The sequence below is a fragment of the Dryobates pubescens genome, chromosome 20 (assembly GCF_014839835.1).
Source record: "Dryobates pubescens isolate bDryPub1 chromosome 20, bDryPub1.pri, whole genome shotgun sequence".
NCBI classification, from domain to species: Eukaryota; Metazoa; Chordata; class Aves; order Piciformes; family Picidae; genus Dryobates; species Dryobates pubescens.
Genome location: NC_071631.1, coordinates 10,637,251 through 10,656,541, shown reverse-complemented (window position 1 = coordinate 10,656,541; position 19,291 = coordinate 10,637,251). Strand labels below are relative to the sequence as shown.

At 40.3% G+C, this 19,291-nt stretch overlaps 1 protein-coding gene across 9 annotated transcripts in view; it reads left to right on the top strand.

The window, feature by feature from the left end:
- Positions 1-19,291, top strand: part of PECAM1 (platelet and endothelial cell adhesion molecule 1) — a 34,799-nt gene that overhangs the window by 303 nt on the left and 15,205 nt on the right. For 2 of the 9 annotated variants that reach the window (XM_054171065.1, XM_054171064.1), the window contains exons 1-14: positions 4,510-4,761; positions 4,888-4,914; positions 6,716-7,009; positions 7,903-8,202; positions 8,289-8,558; positions 8,945-9,205; positions 10,171-10,452; positions 11,533-11,814; positions 12,173-12,280; positions 13,129-13,156; positions 13,600-13,670; positions 14,363-14,419; positions 16,672-16,740; positions 19,007-19,066. In XM_054171065.1, coding sequence (XP_054027040.1) covers positions 4,728-4,761; positions 4,888-4,914; positions 6,716-7,009; positions 7,903-8,202; positions 8,289-8,558; positions 8,945-9,205; positions 10,171-10,452; positions 11,533-11,814; positions 12,173-12,280; positions 13,129-13,156; positions 13,600-13,670; positions 14,363-14,419; positions 16,672-16,740; positions 19,007-19,066 — 2,143 coding nt within the window. In that variant the 5' untranslated portion in view covers positions 4,510-4,727. Of the gene's footprint in view, positions 1-4,509; positions 4,762-4,887; positions 4,915-6,715; positions 7,010-7,902; positions 8,203-8,288; positions 8,559-8,944; positions 9,206-10,170; positions 10,453-11,532; positions 11,815-12,172; positions 12,281-13,128; positions 13,157-13,599; positions 13,671-14,362; positions 14,420-16,592; positions 16,741-19,006; positions 19,067-19,291 lie in introns of those variants that run through there. The other 7 variants (XM_054171069.1, XM_054171066.1, XM_054171067.1 and 4 more) reach the window with 5 other exon arrangements.

Genomic DNA, 19,291 nt, shown 5'->3' with positions numbered 1-19,291 from the left:
GTCTTTCATGTTTTCAGTTTCACTATCTTACTGAAAATACTTCATCCTAACCTAAAAATTAAAATTCTTTCAAATCCTCAATGTTTTAATAACATCAGTTAAGTATCTTTGTAGTGGTTTTAGGAATATATTTTAATCACATGCCCTCAATTCTTCCACATTTAAGCTACTTCATCTTGCAACTGATAAGCCCCAGAAATATGGTATTAATAAATTGAACACAGATTTTGGCAAGCATTTTTGGGGACAAGAAAAGAAGTCTGTGCACAGAAAATGGTGGGAAAAGGCTAATTTGTGATCATAGTTATCACAGAATGTTAGGGGTTGGAAGGGACATTAACCCTAGCCCCCTGATCTAGGCAGGGTGGCCTGGGCCGGTGAGTGAAGGCAGGAGGGGCAGTGTAGTGGCTGCCTTGCACACAGGTGAAGGAGGGCTGCCAAAATCACCTGGAGCCCTTTGACTCCAGCTCTCTAAAGCTGATAAGGGCTGGCCTGACCTTACCTGAACTGAGTGCTTTAGTTTTTCTAGGAAGCCGATTTTGTGTGCGGGCAATGAGGAGCTCTGAGTTTGCCAAGGTGTGGATCTTTTGAAAAAGTGAAGTTTAGTTGTCACCAGAATCTGTCATGTGCAGCAGCCTGCATGCAGAGAGCTCGTTTGGCTCCTACAGGACAAGCCTGGGTTTGCAGGATGGCAAGGGCTGGTTCAAAGCACCAGTTTCTGTTTGGGAAGTGGGGAGGGCTCTTCTGTGTGTGTTTGTGCCTTTCCTGGCTGGTTTAGACTCTGCCAAGCAACCTGCTCTCTCTGTCCTTGTGTGGAGATCCTGTAGTTAGTGCATCTGTGTCTTCAGTGTTTTGAGGTTTGTTTTGTTTTCCTTGAATTTGTGGATTAGGGTCTGAAATAGGACCCTAAAAGAAACACTTCAGTGTGAAAGCCTCAGTGATATGCTCTCATTATCAGCTTCTGGCTTCCTTCAGGTACTTTATGGACCTAATTTATATTGCCTTTTGCAGGCATTGGATATCAGTAATCATAGGTTTAATTGTGAAAGAGAGGAGTGAGGGAACTCAGCCTGCTTCACTGTCACGGTCATCTCCCAGCAGATGGTGCCATTGTGAAATGCAATTTATTCTGAGAAGCACAAACTGAGCAATCCTGAGTTTGTGTAAATGACAGGCTTCTGGGAAAAAGTGTTCATTTCTCTAATGTTCTTTGTAAATATTTGAATCCAGGGGTAGAATTCGTGCTTTATTCTTCAACAGGGAGGTATAAAGAGACACTTCTAAAATAGAGACAAATGATGTGAATGTCTCACATTCAAGAGCAGACAATGTACCTCCAAAATATTGGTAGAACAAACTCAGTTCATTCCCAGCTCCCCAGGGATTTGTCTAGGCTTGTGAAAACAGCAGCATTGGTTATAATGCTGTTATCTGTGAGTGTACTAGAAACGGAGTGATAATAAAGCAAAACAGTTCACAGTTGTAAGGAACCAAAACAATTAAACAATTGTATGTGTTATGCATTTGGGGATTAGAAATCAGAACTGCTTTTCTACCTATGATTTAGTTACTGAAAAGCTTGGGTTGATTTCAGTGCAGATGGGCACAGTTCTCTGAATTTGTATAAATGTTAACAGATTTAGATGTGCCTCTGTAGCAATTGACAGGTTTTAAAATCAGTGAATTTATACAAGAAATTGTACAAAGCTTCCCTTATCAGGGACAAGATTTAATGGCCCCAGAACGTTAAGAGAAATGTTTTGTCAGTAAGGCAGAACTCGAAGACCACATGTGTAGAGGTTTAATCTTTTCTGAAGAAAGTGAAACTTCCATTAGGAACTGGATGTTTGAGACAAAGTTTAGGGGCCCCAGAAGATTTCCAGGAATCAGTGTGTGCTCTGTGAGGAAGTCAAATGAGTCCTAAAGACTCGTGCTGCAGTGTGCTCTTTGCTGTCATGCCAGCCAGCTGGAGAGCAAATGAAAATAAACAGCTGAAGTGTGAATTCCTAACTTCCCCTCCTGTCATAAGACACTGGTTGAAACTACTGGGTTTGCAGAGGGGGAATTTTGAAAATCTTATTCAGCATTTTGGTTTTAGCTAGGAGAATTTCTTTTACCTCTGATTTTAGGCAAAGCTCTGGTCAAATGACAAGAGTTGATGTTTTTTAGGAAATGCCAGATGTAAGCAAGTAGCAGGGGACCCAGCCAGCTGGTCCAGGGATGGTGAATTTCCCTATGAGCATTGTATGAATGTTTAAGGGTGCAGTTCATTGGGCAGCAGGTTAAATGTCATGATTCCTGTAGGTTTCAAAAGGCTTTGTGGCAGTTTGTCATCACTGTGCTGTCTGCTTCAGAAAGTGTATTGCATTTTTGAGGTCAGTGTCCTAGAGACTGAAGGGATACTTTAGATGGTATATGTTAGCTTACTTATTTCAGAAAATCATATCTTGAGAGAGAACAGTGAGAGACTGTTAGCAAAACAAGCAGCTGCATTACTGGCACAGGAACCTCACAGTTCAGGTCAATCAGATTTCCAGTTTAACAATAGAAGGTGGTCTCAAGCCATTCTGTTGCATTTGAAATGCTTTTTTCTCAAGTTTCTTGGTATTTTGGCTTAAATTGCTGCAGCTGAATGTAATTCTCGGATTTTGGTCAGTATTAGCCAGGTTTTCCTCTCCAGGGCAATGCTGAGGATTTATCAGGAATATGATAGACTAATTGGCCTGTGGCATCTTACAGAACCTCCTTTGCTTGGAAATGACATCTTGCAACAGCCTCAGGTGTTTGCACCATTAAACCTTACTCCTTACCTAGTTAATCCCCTCAACTGGCCTTTCCACCTTAGTCTGAAACTAGCCTGGTTCTGAACCCAGCTGTGCTCACTCCCTGTGAAGGATACTGCCCCACACTCACTTCGTCCTTCCCTCGTGGCTGTGAGGAAAGCCTTTGTTGCCTGTGGGAAAGACTGCTGAGCTTTGTATGTCCTGATGAATTCTTTCATGGGAAAAGGGGGAAATCTCCTTCCTTCCTGATTTTTGTTACCAGCAGCACAAGTTGATCTACCTTTGTTCTCCACCTGCCACATGTCTACCTCCTCTTTTCCTTTACCTGGCTCTGGAGACCTTTACTGGCAACCAGCCAGACCATCAGGCTTTTGTTGTTGGTGTGTTTCAAACAGAATGGATTGAGCAGAACAGACACTATTGCTACTTAAACCACCTTACTTCTTAGTCATGAATTTGCCAGCACTCTTGTGCTGTTCTGTGCTCCCTCCCTGCACATAGCTGGATAGATGCTGGTTCCTATTGCTGATACGTTGTTAAACCAGTGAGTGTTACCTCCGTTTCCTTTTGCAAAATGCCACACTTCAGTGTGTAATACAAGCATTAAAGTACACTTAGAGTCTTAAACTATTATTTGGGGGGGGAGAAATTACAATTTTCACTTACCCCAGGAGATGAAAACAAAATATTTCATATAGGCAGTGAAGCTTATGAGAACTGTATGTCTTATTTATAGGCTTCTGTGAGTGTATTTAGTATTGCTTTAAGTAGCATTTCAACAATCCTGGAAAATGTTTCTGGGAGGAAAGGAGAGCACTGACTCAGTCTACAAAGGAAAGAAACTAAGGGATTAAAAGTTTGGCACTCGATTTTTAGGAATAACTGAATCTCTACTTAGGGAGTTCTGGGACACACAATTGAAAAACATTTTTTGAAGGACATGATTTCAACTCAATTATCAAGTCTATAGACTGAGTTAGTCTTAGGCCTCAAGTGGATTGATTTAAGTCTGACTTAAAAAGAGGACTAGTAAACTGAAAAAGGAATATGCTGAATAACTGAAAGGTCCTAACACTGAATTGCTAAAGGAATTTTTTCTGGGAAAATGAAATTGGTGCTTGATTTGGTGCCACTTTTGCAATGGCAGATTATTGAGGATTAAAATTGCATTCATGCAAAAAGAAAATGGTTGTTGAGAATAAGCCTTGTGGGGTTTAAGTTTTATGACTGTGCATACTTTGCACTGTCCTGACTACAGCAAATAAAAACTTGAGCAGCCCCATGGTTTTGACATATGAGGAGAGGTCCAGCATTTCAGTCTGACGCAACAGGAGCTATGATTTCTGAGGTAACTTGAATTTATTGTGCACCCCACATAAAGCCATTCTTTGCCACAGCAAAGGTGAGAGACCTAGAAGTGGAGGTAAAGGGGAAAAAATTACTAATTATGTACACATGTGCTCTGAAAGAGTTTCCATGTCAGGGTGAAGGGAAATATTTGCAGAGGTCAAACAACAAAGGTAATTTGTGTTCATAAATGGTTAATTGTGACTTAAAAATAGCCAAATTGACAGGAACTGCAGGATAAATGTCATTGGAACTTCTTGTTTTTTTGAATACACCTTAAGAAATTAAACAAAGCAATTGCATTTGGTGGCGCCCTCAGGAAAAGTCCAGTCACTTCCTGAACAGTAATCTGCCTGTGAGCAGCAGATAGATTCTCATTGTTCACCATTTCCAGTTTCCAGTAATGGGAACGATTACTTGATCGAGCCAGTTGCTGTTGAAGATCTGGGAGAACTTACAGATTTTAATGGCAAAATTGTACCTGTTTCCATAAAACAACAGAAAAAGCCATACCCTGGTTTTGGTACCTGGAGGCATCACCTCTGATGATGAATATTGTTTTATTTTGGAATTAAGTGTCTGTTCTTCAGGAACGAGATGTATCTTGCTCTTCTGGTGATTTTCTTGCAGTGTAAGTCTGGTAACAAAGTGGCTGGATGTGTACAGCTCTGGTTTGTTTGGGGGTTGTTTGCCATTGTCGTCTCCATAAGCTTTGAAAATAAGATTTATTTCCTTTTATTTTTTTTTTTTTTCCCAGGTTCTGAACTTTCTGCTCAGGAGAGAGGTAGGTGATGGTAGGGGTTTTTTTCCACACACAGATTAAAAATAAGTAATTTAACTAATTCCTTGGTGGTTGGTGTGCATCCGTAACAGAACTTATGTGGATTGGCTGTACTGTAGCTCAATATGAAATTTGGCCATGTAAAAATACTAAGTTACTACTTGGTAGTATTTCTTGGTGTACTGTTAAAATGAGAGATACGCTGCTTACACTTTGCTAAGTGTTTCAGTGAAATCTTTCCTGGAACAATTTGCTTTACTGAGGGATCCATGAGAAGAAACTGGAGAGGAAATTTAATTCCTAGAGTTTTGGTTTAGTCTTAAAAAACGCCCTGTCGCATGCCCACAAGGAAGGAGGCAGGATGACATGATAAAATATAATTAAGGGTGCTTTCCCATGCTCTTTTTCCTGTGAAAGAAAAGACAATGTCTGAGCAGAGGCGAGAACTCATGTTGTGAAAGGAATGCCTTTACTTTTTGCACTATCTTGCTGACTTCTAGCACGTACACTCCTTTTTTCTCCCATCACTAGGGAGAAATATTTGCCTCTTGTCATGTAGTATGTTCACATGCAAAAACATTTACAAGTTTTGCATTGGTTTTATGCCCCAAACTAGCAAGGACTTTATTTATAAATAGCTAGTAAGACTGCATGGTGAGAGGCTTCTGCAGTTGCAGGGAAGCTTTTCTAGCAGCAATTTCTAATACAAGTCCTAGCCCAAATGGGCATACTCAAAAACTTTAAGTTCTAAAGGAACTTCTAAATGAACGAACTCCTAAATCTTTCTCTATCCTCATTCTTCTAGCTGTATGAACAAAAATGTTCCTTATGCCAGGACTCTAATAATTATAAAATATTAAGCTCTGCATTATTTGCCCTTGCTTTGGTTACAAACACAGAAGCATTATGTACATGTGAACGCTATTAGAAACTTTATTTCTTAAAGTGCTTATCAATCTTTAATTTCTTTTCATAGGAATATTACATTCAGTTTAATTTTTCAGGGATGAACATATCTAAATTATAAATTAATTGAAAGCTTTGCTTCTGCATGTGATTCTGTATTTGAATTATTCATGCTGTGATTGCTAAGGACCCTTGAGAGTGCGATTGCTGGACTGCCAACAATGTAAAGCTGGGCAGGTAGATGTTTGTTTGCAGGTCTTGAACCCAAGTATCTTACGTATGATTTAATTATCCTAAACTAGAGCTTTTAACATCATCTCAGGCTTGTGAATTACATGTTAAAAGAGGAGTTTGTTGAATGACAGAATCCTAACCTTACATTAAGATTTAAGAAAAAACCAAACAAGGATAACTCCAGGGATTTCTGCAAATCTGGGCTGAATTGGCTTGGGGTATAATAGAAATGCAAGCAGGGGTTTACTGCCAATTTTCAGTTAAATCAGACAAATATAAATACCAAATTTTGTTCATATCCTGACAATTAAAGATAACAAACCATAAGGAAAAACAAAGATATAGCTGCAAACCTACTCCAGTGTCCACTGTGTTTTCTTGGTAGATCTGGCCATGAGCATGGCCAGATGAGTGGTTCTCAGGCCTAGGTGAGCAGTGCATGCTGTGACAGTCAGTAGCTGCCTCTAATGTATCTGTGCAGTGGGTGGTGAAGCTGCTACCACTGTCAGCATTTCTGAGATCTGACCTGAAAGATGCTAACACTTGCTGCTAGGGTACAAGGAATAAGTTTTTTTGTGATTAAAATGTAGCAGCTTGAGGATTATGTTGAACTAACTGAAAATAAATACTTTTTTCTGTTTTGTTTTTCCTTCTTCGCATCAAGTTTTTACTTTCAATTCAGTTGAAATCCAGGCTAAGCCCTCTGTCAAAGCAAAGAATGGAGCTCCTATGTCAATTATCTGCCACGCTGATATTAGCAAAAGTACTGATTTCCAGCTGAATCATAACTTTACAATATTTAAGAATGGCAAGCTGGTGTTCATGACTGTAACAGACAAAGGAGATGCACAATATGATATACCTGCAACTAGATCCTCAGATACAGGAGATTATGAATGCACTGTGGAAGCAGGCAGAAAGACAAAATCCAGTAAATCCTTGCGCGTTCGGGTGACAGGTGAGTGTTCCTTCAAACTGCACTTTTCTAAGACACAAAAAGAGAACAGCCTTCCAGGGGCAGTGATAACAGTCACTGCCAAATAGGATATCTTGCAAAGTGTTCTTTCCCCCTAGGCATCACAGTACTTTACGTGAGTTTAACACTAAACATTCACATCAAGGCACGGAAATGGCAGATCAGTGATAGAAGCACAATCTGTGCCTCCTGTGACACCAGTTGCAATGTCCTGAGCCTCTGTTCCCCAGGCTGGAGGAAAGCTTGTGCCTGTAGATCGTAAACGTGGGGTCGTGTGTGCAGGCAGATCACTGGAAAAGCCGGAGATAATGGTTAGAGATTCTCACCTTGTGACAGCCATTGCCAAAGCTTGGATCAGCTGTGGACTACTTCTGCAGACAATGTTACATCAGTCTTGATGAGAAGAGAGGCCACCTATTTATACTCTTTCTAGCTGTCTGCTCTTGACTCCAAGTGACATTTTTCCCCTTGGAAAAGCAGCTTGGAAAGAATTTGTTCAGCATTTAATAGTTTCGGGGTTGTGCAGGGTCTGTGATTTTAGTTCAGAGGCCTGTACCTTCAGGTACAGAAGTTGGGATGGTATTTAGTTTCTTCACTTGCTTGTTTCTGAGTGGCAATAGGAAATGCTGAGAAGAAAGTGGTCTTACCTTCAAACAGCAAGTTTCATACTTCACACATTGCATCAGATTTTATTTCCCTCTTGGGGATGTTTTATTCTTCTGAAGATGCCTTGGCATGCACCCACACATCAAAGGAATGATCTTCAAAAGCTCAGTTCTTGCAAATTTTTTGTATCTGCTGCCATAGTCATCAGAGACAGTGTTTATTTTAGGATTATGCAATGTTCTATGAATCTTCTTGTCTTCTGTTCTAAGGAATGACCAAACCAATCCTGACTGCTGAGAAAAAAGAAGTTTTAGAGGGTGAAGTTGTGAAATTACGTTGTGAGCTGCCAGAAGAAGAACCTCCTTTACATTTCTTTTTCCAGAAGATAAAGATGAACTCGACGCCCAAGGAAAAACATGTGTTTGAGGCACGCAGAAATTTTTCTGTGGTGGAGTTTTCTGTTGAAGAGGGAGATAATATTTTACAATTTGATTGCTTTGGTGGGAGATATGTAAATTTCGAATTCGAAAAGTCAGAACACAGCAACAAAACACTTGTTACAGTTAGGGGTAAGCTGCTTAACTTTTCTTTTTACGTTTCTTTGCTCACTATAATTAAAAAGTTGCATCCTGAGTATGTGTGTATTCTCTTGCAGAACCATTTATAAAGCCTACTCTGAGTGCCAGACCTTCAAGTAATATTACAGAAGGAGACAGAATACAGTTTGAATGCTCGACAGTGGTGGCTTGGATGCGTGACATTGAAATCATACTCCAGAAAAACAGAACGATCCTGAAGAGTGTACGAGATGAGAAACATCTGAAATACTCCACTGTAGCTACTTTAGAGGACAGTGGTGAATACCTGTGTAAGGTGGAGCAAGGGAGAGCATCTAAAACCAACAAACTGAATGTTGTTGTGTCAGGTAACACTTCTGTTTATCTTAGATTTTACTCAGTGGATTAATATTTAAATTGGGTAGAATTCAGGCTCCAAGCATAGCCTTCAGATGCAAGTGTAAATTCTCTCTAAGTTAAAGGCTATTTAGGTTAGATTTGGGGGTTCTGATTTTCACGTGCCAGTACTTTTCAACTAAAGTCATACTGTCAAATAAGACACATGAGAAGTGGTTTCAAGTGATTGCTACATTTCTCTTTCCCCTGAAAAGATGATTTTATTAAAATAACATCATTGTTTACTCCCCTTTGATTGTCAACTTTCAGTATGTCCTTCATTCTGGATACTTGGAGATAGGCAGTCCCATTCTTCTAGGCTCAATTTGAATGATATTTTTCTCTTTTTATATTGCAGAGTTGTTCCCCAAGCCAATATTAGTTGCTTCTATGAAGAACCTGGATGAAAATAAAGAACTCACCCTCAGCTGCAGCATCAACGGCTTTCGCAAAGCTAACTTCTCTGTGTTCCGCAAAAATTCAAATGGAGACATCTGGCTGAAAAATTCTAGAAACTTAACAATGAGAGTTAGTGTGAATGATACTGGATCTTATTTTTGTAAAGCTGAAGTAAAAGGAATAGTCAAGGAGAGCAAACCTGTAGGGATTAATGTTTTTGGTGAGTTGATACAGAGGCCTAGAACCCAGTGGTGGGGAGAGAAAATCAAGACCATAAGCTTATGAAAAGCACATCTGTTCACAAGCAGTCTCTAGTCCCTGAACTAGCAGAGTGTCTTATTAGTTCTTGCAGTGTTAGTTTGTGAGATGTGCTTATCATCCTTATCATCTTCAGCTGTAGAGGACTTGTCCTGTTGTGATCTAATCAAGTCAGACTTTTCCAGGGCTGGCCCTAGGAGAAGGGAGTCAGTGTGTCTTCCTTCTGTCCCCTTGTTTCTGCTAGGTGCCAAATAAACTCTAATTCGTTACCATTTGCAGGAGCTGCAAGTGTTCTGCAAACTTTTCACTCATCAGCTTGATGAGAAACTGTCAGTGTCTGTCTTGAAGCCCTCTCCCTGACCCTCCAGGCAGAAAGCCATGAGAGCCAGAAGTCATCTGGAAAAGCCAAGTTTTTTTGCTATAAATACAACCCCCTCACCAGCACACTAATTATAAGCACTTTAGTTTCCTTCCCTCTCATGGAACAAGCACAGTCAGTTTTCAGGTCTGCAAAGGGGGATTAACTGTGCTGCAGAAACAGATCCCTGCCTGGGTGCTGCAGGATCCATCTCAGGTCATACATGCATTGGTACTTGCATGAATTTTTGCTCTACAGACTTTCTCCTTAGATCAGAGCTAGTTCTGGAGTTTGGGTCATCCACAGCTGTGTCACTGATCCTTTGTTCTCCTTTGCACTCTCCTTGTGTGCTATTTTATTCATGGTCACATATGGTTTGTTATTTTTTAGTTTGTTCTGCCCCAGTCACCCTCTGCTTCCATCCTGTCAATGAGGAAATGCTCCTAAATGCAGGCTGTGTGTGCCAGAGACTCAAATACTGTATATTTATGTTTTCTACTAAATCATATTCTACCTTTCAGCCTTATGCAGTGTAATTTGCAATACTTTGTTCTTTTCTTCCCTCATAGCTCCGGTCTCCAAGCCAACTCTTTCTGTTGTTGGTGGTTTACCTGAGGTGGTGCTGGGGAAGACTCTGCAGTTAATCTGTCGCTCGGCCACAGGAACACCGCCAATAACATTCACATTCTACAAAGGAAGCGAAATTAAGGCAACAGTTATTAATGACACGTATGCTACCTTCTTGGATGAAAATATTAGGCAAGACGACAAAAGAGGATACAAGTGTGAAGCTAAAAATAATCACAGCAGCGGCATGAAAACTAGCGATATTCTGAATGTCACAGTAATAGGTAAGTCTGTTTGGTTCTTCTTGCCATAGCTTGGGTTTTGGAACTCTAGCAGCCAGTGATGGACTAAGCAAAATGGATGCCAAATGTTTATATAAATCTTTTTACTCACCTGAATTAAAAATAGTTGAGAGAATTGTACCACAGACTATTTGTCACTAAAGTAAAAACCTTGATAGCAATCCTAATGAAGTTAACTACAACTGCATTTACTTCAATGTTAAAACAAGATCTGGCCTGAGATCTTAGAGATGCTGTTTTATTAACAGCATTTTAAAGGTTAGGACCAGATCCTTTTTTCCTTTTTTTTTTTTTTTTTTTCTTTCCCTGTTTGATTTTTGAAGGACTGGATTAAATTTCTATATGGTGTTGGAGCCTGTGATTTTACTCACTAAGATAGCTGAGCTAGGTAGATTCCTGCTTAAAGGTGTAAATCTGCACTTTTAATAATCCTTCTGAATACCTCTGTTGTTAGTTGCAGTTTCCAGAAGCTGCAGTTGCTAAGTAGCTCTGAAAGTCAGTCTATTATTACACCTTATTAGCAGCTAGGAGTTCCTGTACATGAGCAAGGTCTCTGATCTACAAATATGTGTGAAATAGAATGGGAAAGTTCTTCTACCCATGAGGGAGGTTGGTAGTTCAAGCTTTAAAAAGATGAGTTGGAAGTCCACAGAAAAAAGTGTGATGTTTCATAGGTGCTGGGAATCTCAGTAGTCCTTCAGGAAGGGGAATGCAAGTGAGAAGGCTGTGGTTTGCAAGTGTGCTATTGGCAGATGTGGAGAGAAACCAAAGGCCAGTGTCAGAACTAATAAAACTCTAAGGCATGTGTGTGGGCCTTTGCCTGTTATTACCTGTGTATGGGAGCATCTTGTCTTTCTAGGACCTTTTAAGCGGTATGTTGTGTTTCTGTAGATTTGTTTGATGTACTCAGAGCAGGTGGAAGTGAGGTTTCATGTGACAGATACTAGTTTAGATCTTACTGATTCAAAGTTTTGTCTGAAGAAGATCTTAAATCTGCATCCTGCTTCCTATGTAAAACAAACAGACCTTTTATGACTAACATATTGGTGTCTTCCTCGGTAGTACCAATCAGAAATGCCAGCTTGGGCAGTATTCCGTATGGAGAAGTGGAAGATGGCAGTGAGACTGCTTTTCTCTGCTCTGTGAAAGAAGGATCTTGGCCAATCCACTTCAGGATTTTTCGAAAAAGTGATCATGAAGTTCTTCTGTTTGAGAAGAGTGAGAATGCAGACAGAGTCATGTGGCGCAAGAAAGCGATGAGCAGGCAGGACACAGGGACCTATTACTGCATGGCTTCCAATCGAGCTAATGTGGATGTGAAAAGCCAGCCCATAACCATCAGCGGTAAGCTAATGTCTGTGATAAGCTGCATGCTATGTCATCATGGCAGCTGAGGTCATATTTTCTGGGGTGTTACTAAGTGTAACTTCCTTGTTTTTGTTCCACTGTTAGATGTTAAACAGATCTGTTTATAAGCAAAGATTGTCTGACTTACATAGAAAAATTTAAGGGATGCCTAAAGAGCCAAAGGAGCCAGAAGGCAGCCAAATGCAGCTCGTTGTACTGAGCAGAGGCTCACTAGTGAACTTAGCATGCATGTCTCCTTAAACCGCAGTGTGTGAGAAGGCCAGGAACTGTGGAAGTTGGAAATGGTGTTCTGCCACTGTACCTTCTCTCTGAAACATGTTCTTCTTATTTCCAGTCATCTTAGCATCATGGCAGAAAGGGATCATTGCTGCATTTGTCCTGCTCCCTCTGGCTGGAGCAGCAGCACTCACTCTCTGGTGGTTCTTGTGCAAGAAGAAAAAGGGTAATGAATGCTGCCCTCCTGTTTGTGTGGTGACAAATGTATTACAGCTAAACATGCTTGTGGGGGTGAGGCTTCAAGAGATGACTAAGCACAATTAAAAAACACCTGAAGATCTACTAAAAACTGCCAGGTGGCCCAAATTAAGGCACAAATGTGCTGAAGGTTTTGAAATGTGTTGGGCAGAATGGGAGCATGTAATTAATGGTGCTGGGAAGGCACTAATGAAGCAAAGGTTATTTGGGATAGGCCAGAACTGCACTCACCTGATGCAGTCCTAGGTCTGGAAAGTAGATGCAATGCAGAGGCAGAGGGGGCCTCAGGAGGTTTTTTTTTTTCCCTTATAGAGCTGTGACAATTTGATTTGGGGTCCCAGCTCAGGTGTAGCTGGGGAGCTTCTCTAGGCCTCATGAAACAAATTTGAGATTATTAGGGTTGGATTTTTTTTCTCCCCATGCTGTAATCCAATTTCACTGAGGGATTTGTGTTTTATTATTAAGATACTCTTTCAGATCTTGTTCTTTCAGAAAATAAGTACATCTGGTTTATCCTGTGATGTCCAGTACATTGGAAAATACTGGAGAAAGCTTGGAGTATCTGGATACCCAGACTGCTGAAATTGGCCAGGCTAAAGCCTGGGGTTGGGGGATTTTAGGTTCTATATGAAGGAGACCCTTAAGGGACATGGGTAATAAACAGGAAATAAACCACTAGGTAATAAATTTTGTGATAGCCAAGAGAAATTATTGAGACTTGGGTAGATAATCCCTGTCTTTTTGGTTTAATTTTTACTTTTAAATCTTTTTACTTGTGCAGTCTATTAATAGATGATTGTCTTTTTCTCTGTTAAGCTAAAGGACCATCTCTGGAGATGTCTGGGTAAGTTGTCTTGCTTTATAGTAATGATGAAGTATTTCTGTTTAAAGGACTGGAGGCCTTTCATCATCTAAGTTACTGTGGCACACACCTGCAGATGGTTGTGCTTCATGTACCACCTGCTAACACAACAATAGGATGAGGAAATACTCTAAAAATAGAAAAAAGCTGGAGGAAAGGCCAGCTAAGAAAAAGAGAAAAATAGCAGGCCTGCATTTGAAAGCATTAGGATACAGAATTAAAAATACATAGGTCTTAAAGACTAGCACAAGAGGGAACATTTTTTACCTTGAAGTTTGTTTATGTTTTTTTTTAAAGTCAAAGCAAAATTTTCATTATCTTCAGTAGCTGAGAATGTGGCAGTCAGCAAAGACAGTGACTGATCTTTGCATCTCATCGTGTTGTTTTTATTGACTGACATCAACTTTTATTGGTTTGTTTTCAAGTTCTGCCTTGGCTACAAATTTGACAAGTGAAAAACTGACAAGACAGCACAATGATGGAGACTACTATTCAGGTAGGATACTTCATTTCAAGGCTGTTAGTGAATTTGCTTAATTAAACATTTATTTAAACCTTTAGACTTGCATGGATGTTGTTTGGTTAGGACCCAGAGTTTTGGGAATGCAGAGGAATAACATTCTCCCAAGTGTTTTCTACCATTCATCTGTGCACAGCTTTTCATGAGCATGACCTGCACAAAGATTGGTTTATGAGTCTGCTCAGATACTTCTCCCAGGCAATCAGTTTGCAATATTGCAGGTGGAGAGATCATGGTAGAGCAAAAATTACCTTCTGGTTTTGACACAGCTGCATGAAAATTATTTCACATATGAAGTTTGAGTTCTGGCTCAAGGTCCTGTGATGTGGCCACACTGTAGCAATGTTAACTGCCTGACAGGGCACCTTTCTTTCCAGGATCTCAATGCACTGTACAAGGACAGGTGGATATGTTGCTTAGACTACCTAACATATAGCTATAGGTGTATAACAGAGTTACACCTTGGGTGGTTTTTAATCTGGTCATTTTAAAACCCATGGTTGGTTTTGTTTTGTTTTTTTTTCATTTGTTATATAAATGTCTTAGGTATGAATCTAAAAGTAGACTTTTCTCTATAATGCCAATAGGAGTTGGAGCTACGTAACTCATTTGTTTGATTTGCTGTGCTAAATATTTTTTCAGCTCAGCTTTTGCTTTACTATTTTCAGGATCAGGTTACATTGAAGACAGTGAAAATCACATGAAATCAACAGATGAGAGTAAAGGTAACTTCATATTTAATTAATAGATTTTAGCACTATTTCATGATTGAAAGTTGTGGTGTTTTCTAGTGGCAATCAGGATGTGATAGGTCCAGTCCTTTCCTTGTTCTCTTTGCTAGTGGGATGACTCTTTGCTTTGCAGAGGTTAGTTCTTTTTCCTTCTGTGCAAAATGACAGGATCCATTTGGCAACTGCATTATGAAGGGTAGTTAGCTGTGCTGGATTCTAGGCCATCTAATGAAGGATGGTATCAAAGTACAACTTGGACTCAAAATTTTATGTTCTATATTCTACAAATATTCAGGGATTCTTAAAGAACAAATTTTCTGCAGACTTCTCCTTCCTTACCTTCTCTTTCCTTTCCTCATTTCTGCAGATCTTGAAATATTTAAGCATTAAACCTCTGGAATCTGAATGAAATAACTGGCCCAATACCTTGAGACACCATGTGGGTTACTATTTAAATCATGTCACCAAGTCCTGCGCTATCTGGCACATTGTATTCCTGGTGTTTTTAAGATATTTAATCCAAGAACAGTACTTAGAGATGTGGGTACTGCCATCTGAAAGCATATATTGTCCCATCTATTTTGGATTAATATGAAAGTATTCTCATGGGTTAGACACAATTTCTGATGGCTTACAGTACATTTTGACTTGGTTGTCAATTGGACCGTGAGTTGCAGGATGGCATCTGGTGTAATTAAAAATAATACAGAGCATGGAACTACATTCCTGTGTAAACCTGTATGCAACATAGGTGGCAGAAATTTCTAATTGATAATTCTTTGATGCAATTCTGAGTGTGCAGGGCAGCACTGTGCCACAAAAGCAAGAGAAAGGTGCTGCACTAAGTTAATTTCACAGGAAAACTTGGAAAAAAGCTTTGAAAACTCTGGCTCAATGACTCTTGGTTTTCCATTGTATCCTACCTGTTTCAGATGAAATGTGCTCAGCTTTAATAATCTGCATCTGTGTCAGAAGTAAATGCATTCACTTCTTACCTACTATGGACTGGGTGGCTTCATCAAAACCAACTGAGCTATTGGAGATCTCTCAGCCAGATGTGCAAAAAAAGTTTGTTATTCACATACTCTAAAAATAACATTTTCTATTCTGCATTTGTGTGGCAATAGCTTTTACTTCAGCAAGAAAAAGGAAAGAGCTTATATTAGGTGCATGGAAGTTGTTCCTTTGTGGCCTGAATAACTCCCAACTAAAACTGGAGAGACATTATCATGCAGAGCACAGGAGCATAAGGCTGTGGTGATCATCAGAGTCACTGCTGCTGTAGGAAGCTTGTAATTTGAAAATTGATACTAATGTGCCACCTTAAACACTGTGTTTGGGGCTTTTTCAACTTGTTTTTTTCTTCTCTCACCAGTACTGTTGGAAGGTAGCTCCAAAACTTTGCTGTTCTAATCATTAGATCTTCCTCTAATTGCTGTCCTAAAATAGCCATAAGCAGTTATGCAAGATTGGATGACTGCTATGGGTCCTTCCAGCTTTTACAGAAATCTAATAGAAAACTATTCCCACCTTAAGGAAAAGACAGAGTAGAAAGGAAAAGCTGTTTCTTGTGTCTGTTGCATCCAGGTAGCCAGTGCTTGCCAGCCAATAGTCTTAGTAAATCAGGTGTTTGATTTACAGTATTAGTAAATCCAGGCTTTCTGTGGGCACTGTGGCAGAGAAGCCTTTTGAGGAGGAAGGTGGATTGCTGTCATAGATGTTCTAAGGAGAGGTTGAGGGATGACAGAAAAGTGCTGAAGTTGCTTATTGGCAAAGAGGTAATACGGGAGGCCCTGAAAGTCTTGGAGAAGGCTTGAAGTGTGAGGATGGTGGAGAATGGGAAGTGTCTCTGCCATAGCAGCCATAGACAAGGAGGAGAAAGTAACACCAGGGAGAGAGAGAGAAGAAAGAAGACCTGGAGCAGGAATATGGGGAAATCTCAGATAATTCCCTGCTCCATCTGTGTGGTGCCACTTTTGAAGGTGTTAAATAGAAAATTATAATTTGCATGCCCCACGGTTTCAGAAATCTGGCTTGAGTTGTTCTACTTCCTTTCAGGCCAAGATGACCCTTAGCAATGGGCTGGCTCTTAGCAGAGTAACTCACAGCTGCCATAAACGGGGCCTGATCCCGCACCTATCAATGAGGCCTTGTCCATTAATTTCAGTGGCAACAGGATCAGGCCCACAGCTCAAATGAAGCATGCAGTCCTACAAAGAAACATCTTCTTGATATTTTTGGGGCAGGACCTGACCTTGAGAGTGCTGAGGTGGAGTACACTGAAGTCGAAGTATCAACGCTTGACCCTCACAGAGGTAATAAACTCTCTGGCCTCTATGGTTATGTTTTGGGAGCAAGTCTGGGCAGGTTGCTGCTCCCTGACACTGGTTTCATATTGGCACCTGTGAATGTAAGAGCAGGTTGTGCTTTTTGGTATGACAGTTTCATGCCAGCAACTCCCCTTAACTTAGATAATGCTGTGACCACCACGCTGTTCATTGCAGCCCCTCTTCCCCTCTGGGATCCTCTCATGTATTTGCCTGTCCCGTCCGCATGAAGTCTGTGCAGAGCAGGGCTCCTGGCTGGAGCTGAGACTCTGAGCAGGACACAGCCAGCTGTGAATCGTTGTCTGACAGAGTCCAAATTTCTCTGAGAGCCATTTGAACTTAGCCACAGGGAAGGGTAATGCAGAGAACAGAACACAGTGGAATTTCCTCCTTTAGAAAGGAACTGGTTGAAGGGTCAAAGCTGTAATTCTCTTGTGATAGAGAGGGAAGAGAGACCAGCATAGGCTTAGTCTCTCAGTCTGGAGAGGCCTGGAGATCATCCTGGGTTTTGTGGCACATTAAACAGAAAAATGAGAATATTGATGCCTAGATAACACTGGTCTTCTACCTGTAGTTCTGTAGTAACAGTAACCAGACCTCATGGCATGAGGCTATGGTACATCTCTCTGCAACTGTGGAAGAGAAACATCCACTGAAATTTATTCTCAACACGCAAATACACTCTCCAAAAATTCTGTGTCACCTGGGGAATTGTGTTATCATTGTGCCCTTCTGGTGAAAGTCGGGAAATCTTTCAGAATACAACAAAAAGCTTCAAGTAGCTAAGAGTGAGTAAACCCCATGAGAGACATCTGTGCCACACTCTAGCTTCTGTGCTTCAGCAGAAAGAGAAGCAAACTGAGGAAGAGATGGATAGATTTGGTCCCCTCACTTCTTTCAGGGACCAAAGACGTGATTGTTTAGGTAGCAGTACAGATGTTTGGGCAAAAGTGCTCACTCTTGAAATCTGGCAGCAAAGCTCTCCCAGAACAGCTAGTCCTCCTATTCTGTCTCTGTTTTCACTTGTTGTGTCATTCAGCAGTTTTCCCTGTGCTCTAAGCATGCTGTTTTTCCACCTCTGCAAAATTCTGCACTGAGCTACCATAGTTGCTGTGCTTGTTTTCAGAACAGGGCCAACACTTTTAATTGTTCCAACTGTTTCTGAGCGTCTACTACACAACACAATGGTGTAGAATGATCAAGATGCTAGTGCACAACTATTGAAGTTAAAAACCCTATGAAATGCAAGGTCAGCATCACTTTGGGATAATCATAGTGGAATGTTAGTTTGATATTTAAAGAGGTGGTAATTCTAGAGAACTACTAAATTGGAGACCACATGTTTGGCAAAAATACTGTGCTTATCTTTCCTAAAGATTAGTGGTGCAAAAAGATGGCAAAGTGCTGGGATTAACAATAAAGGCTCTAAATCAAAAACCAAGGCCAGTGCTACCAGTTGGATCAGGAAAGCGAGAAGGGAGAAACTGCTAATCAGGGCTGAGTAAGATCATGCTCCTTCTTTTACTTTTATAGCTGGTTAGTTATCTGGAGGGTGGCAACATTAAAAAGCTGGTGGGAACAAAATGCCAAATCATCCAAGCAATTTCTCCTAGCACACTTTATTTTTTCAGTGCTGAGATAACTTTTGGAAGATTAACAAAGAAAAAACCAAGGGCTATGTTTTTTTATCACAATGTAATGAAATTGGTCTGGAAAAAAAGAAAGAAAAAGGCAAGCTCAGGAAATGCCTCCCACCAAGTCTTTCCACATAGTCAACAGGAGTATGTTTAGGATTGTAATCTGCTAAAAAAAAAGAAAATGTTCCAGACAAAATGAGCTACCTCTCATTAAAATTCTGAGAAGATTACTTCTTACTTTGCTGCCAATTGAATTGATCGTTTAAGCAACAGACCATAAGCATATGAAACATGCTTCAGGATCTTAACAGTATTTTGCAAAGAAAGTTCCTGCCAAAATTGCAAGTTTGAAAGCTGTGATTAGGCACTCCCTGAAGCGTGGCTCCTACTGTTGCTGGAATTAATAGCAGTTCTACAACTCAATTCTTGTGTGTTAGGTCTCAACATTTAAAAGATGCTTAAGAGAAGTTTGAAAAATGAGGTTAGTTTTGGGAAATCAGAATGTGGTGCCTGAGACACCTGTTCTTCAGAGCAGTGCAGAGCTGGAACAGGCCTGATACTGAGTTTGGCTGCAGATCAGTATGGCTGAATTCTTTACATGCTTTTTTTTTTTGTAGCTAAAGTACAGGACTCTGCACCCAGAAACGTGAATTTTCTTTCCAGTTTCATGCAGAGAGGTAACAACCTTCTTTTTTTTTTTTAACTAGAAAAATCTAACTTCTTGGTTTATTAAAGATCCACAGAAATTGGAGGTGATACTAACAGAATTCTGAGGTTTTCTAAGAGATTCAGTTTAACTAAGAGGAATGGAGTTCTTGAACAGCAGGCCTCTAGACTCTGCCTGCACAAAGAAAGCAATTTTAAATGCACAGAGTTCTGGAGCATTTTGCTTTATTTCAGTT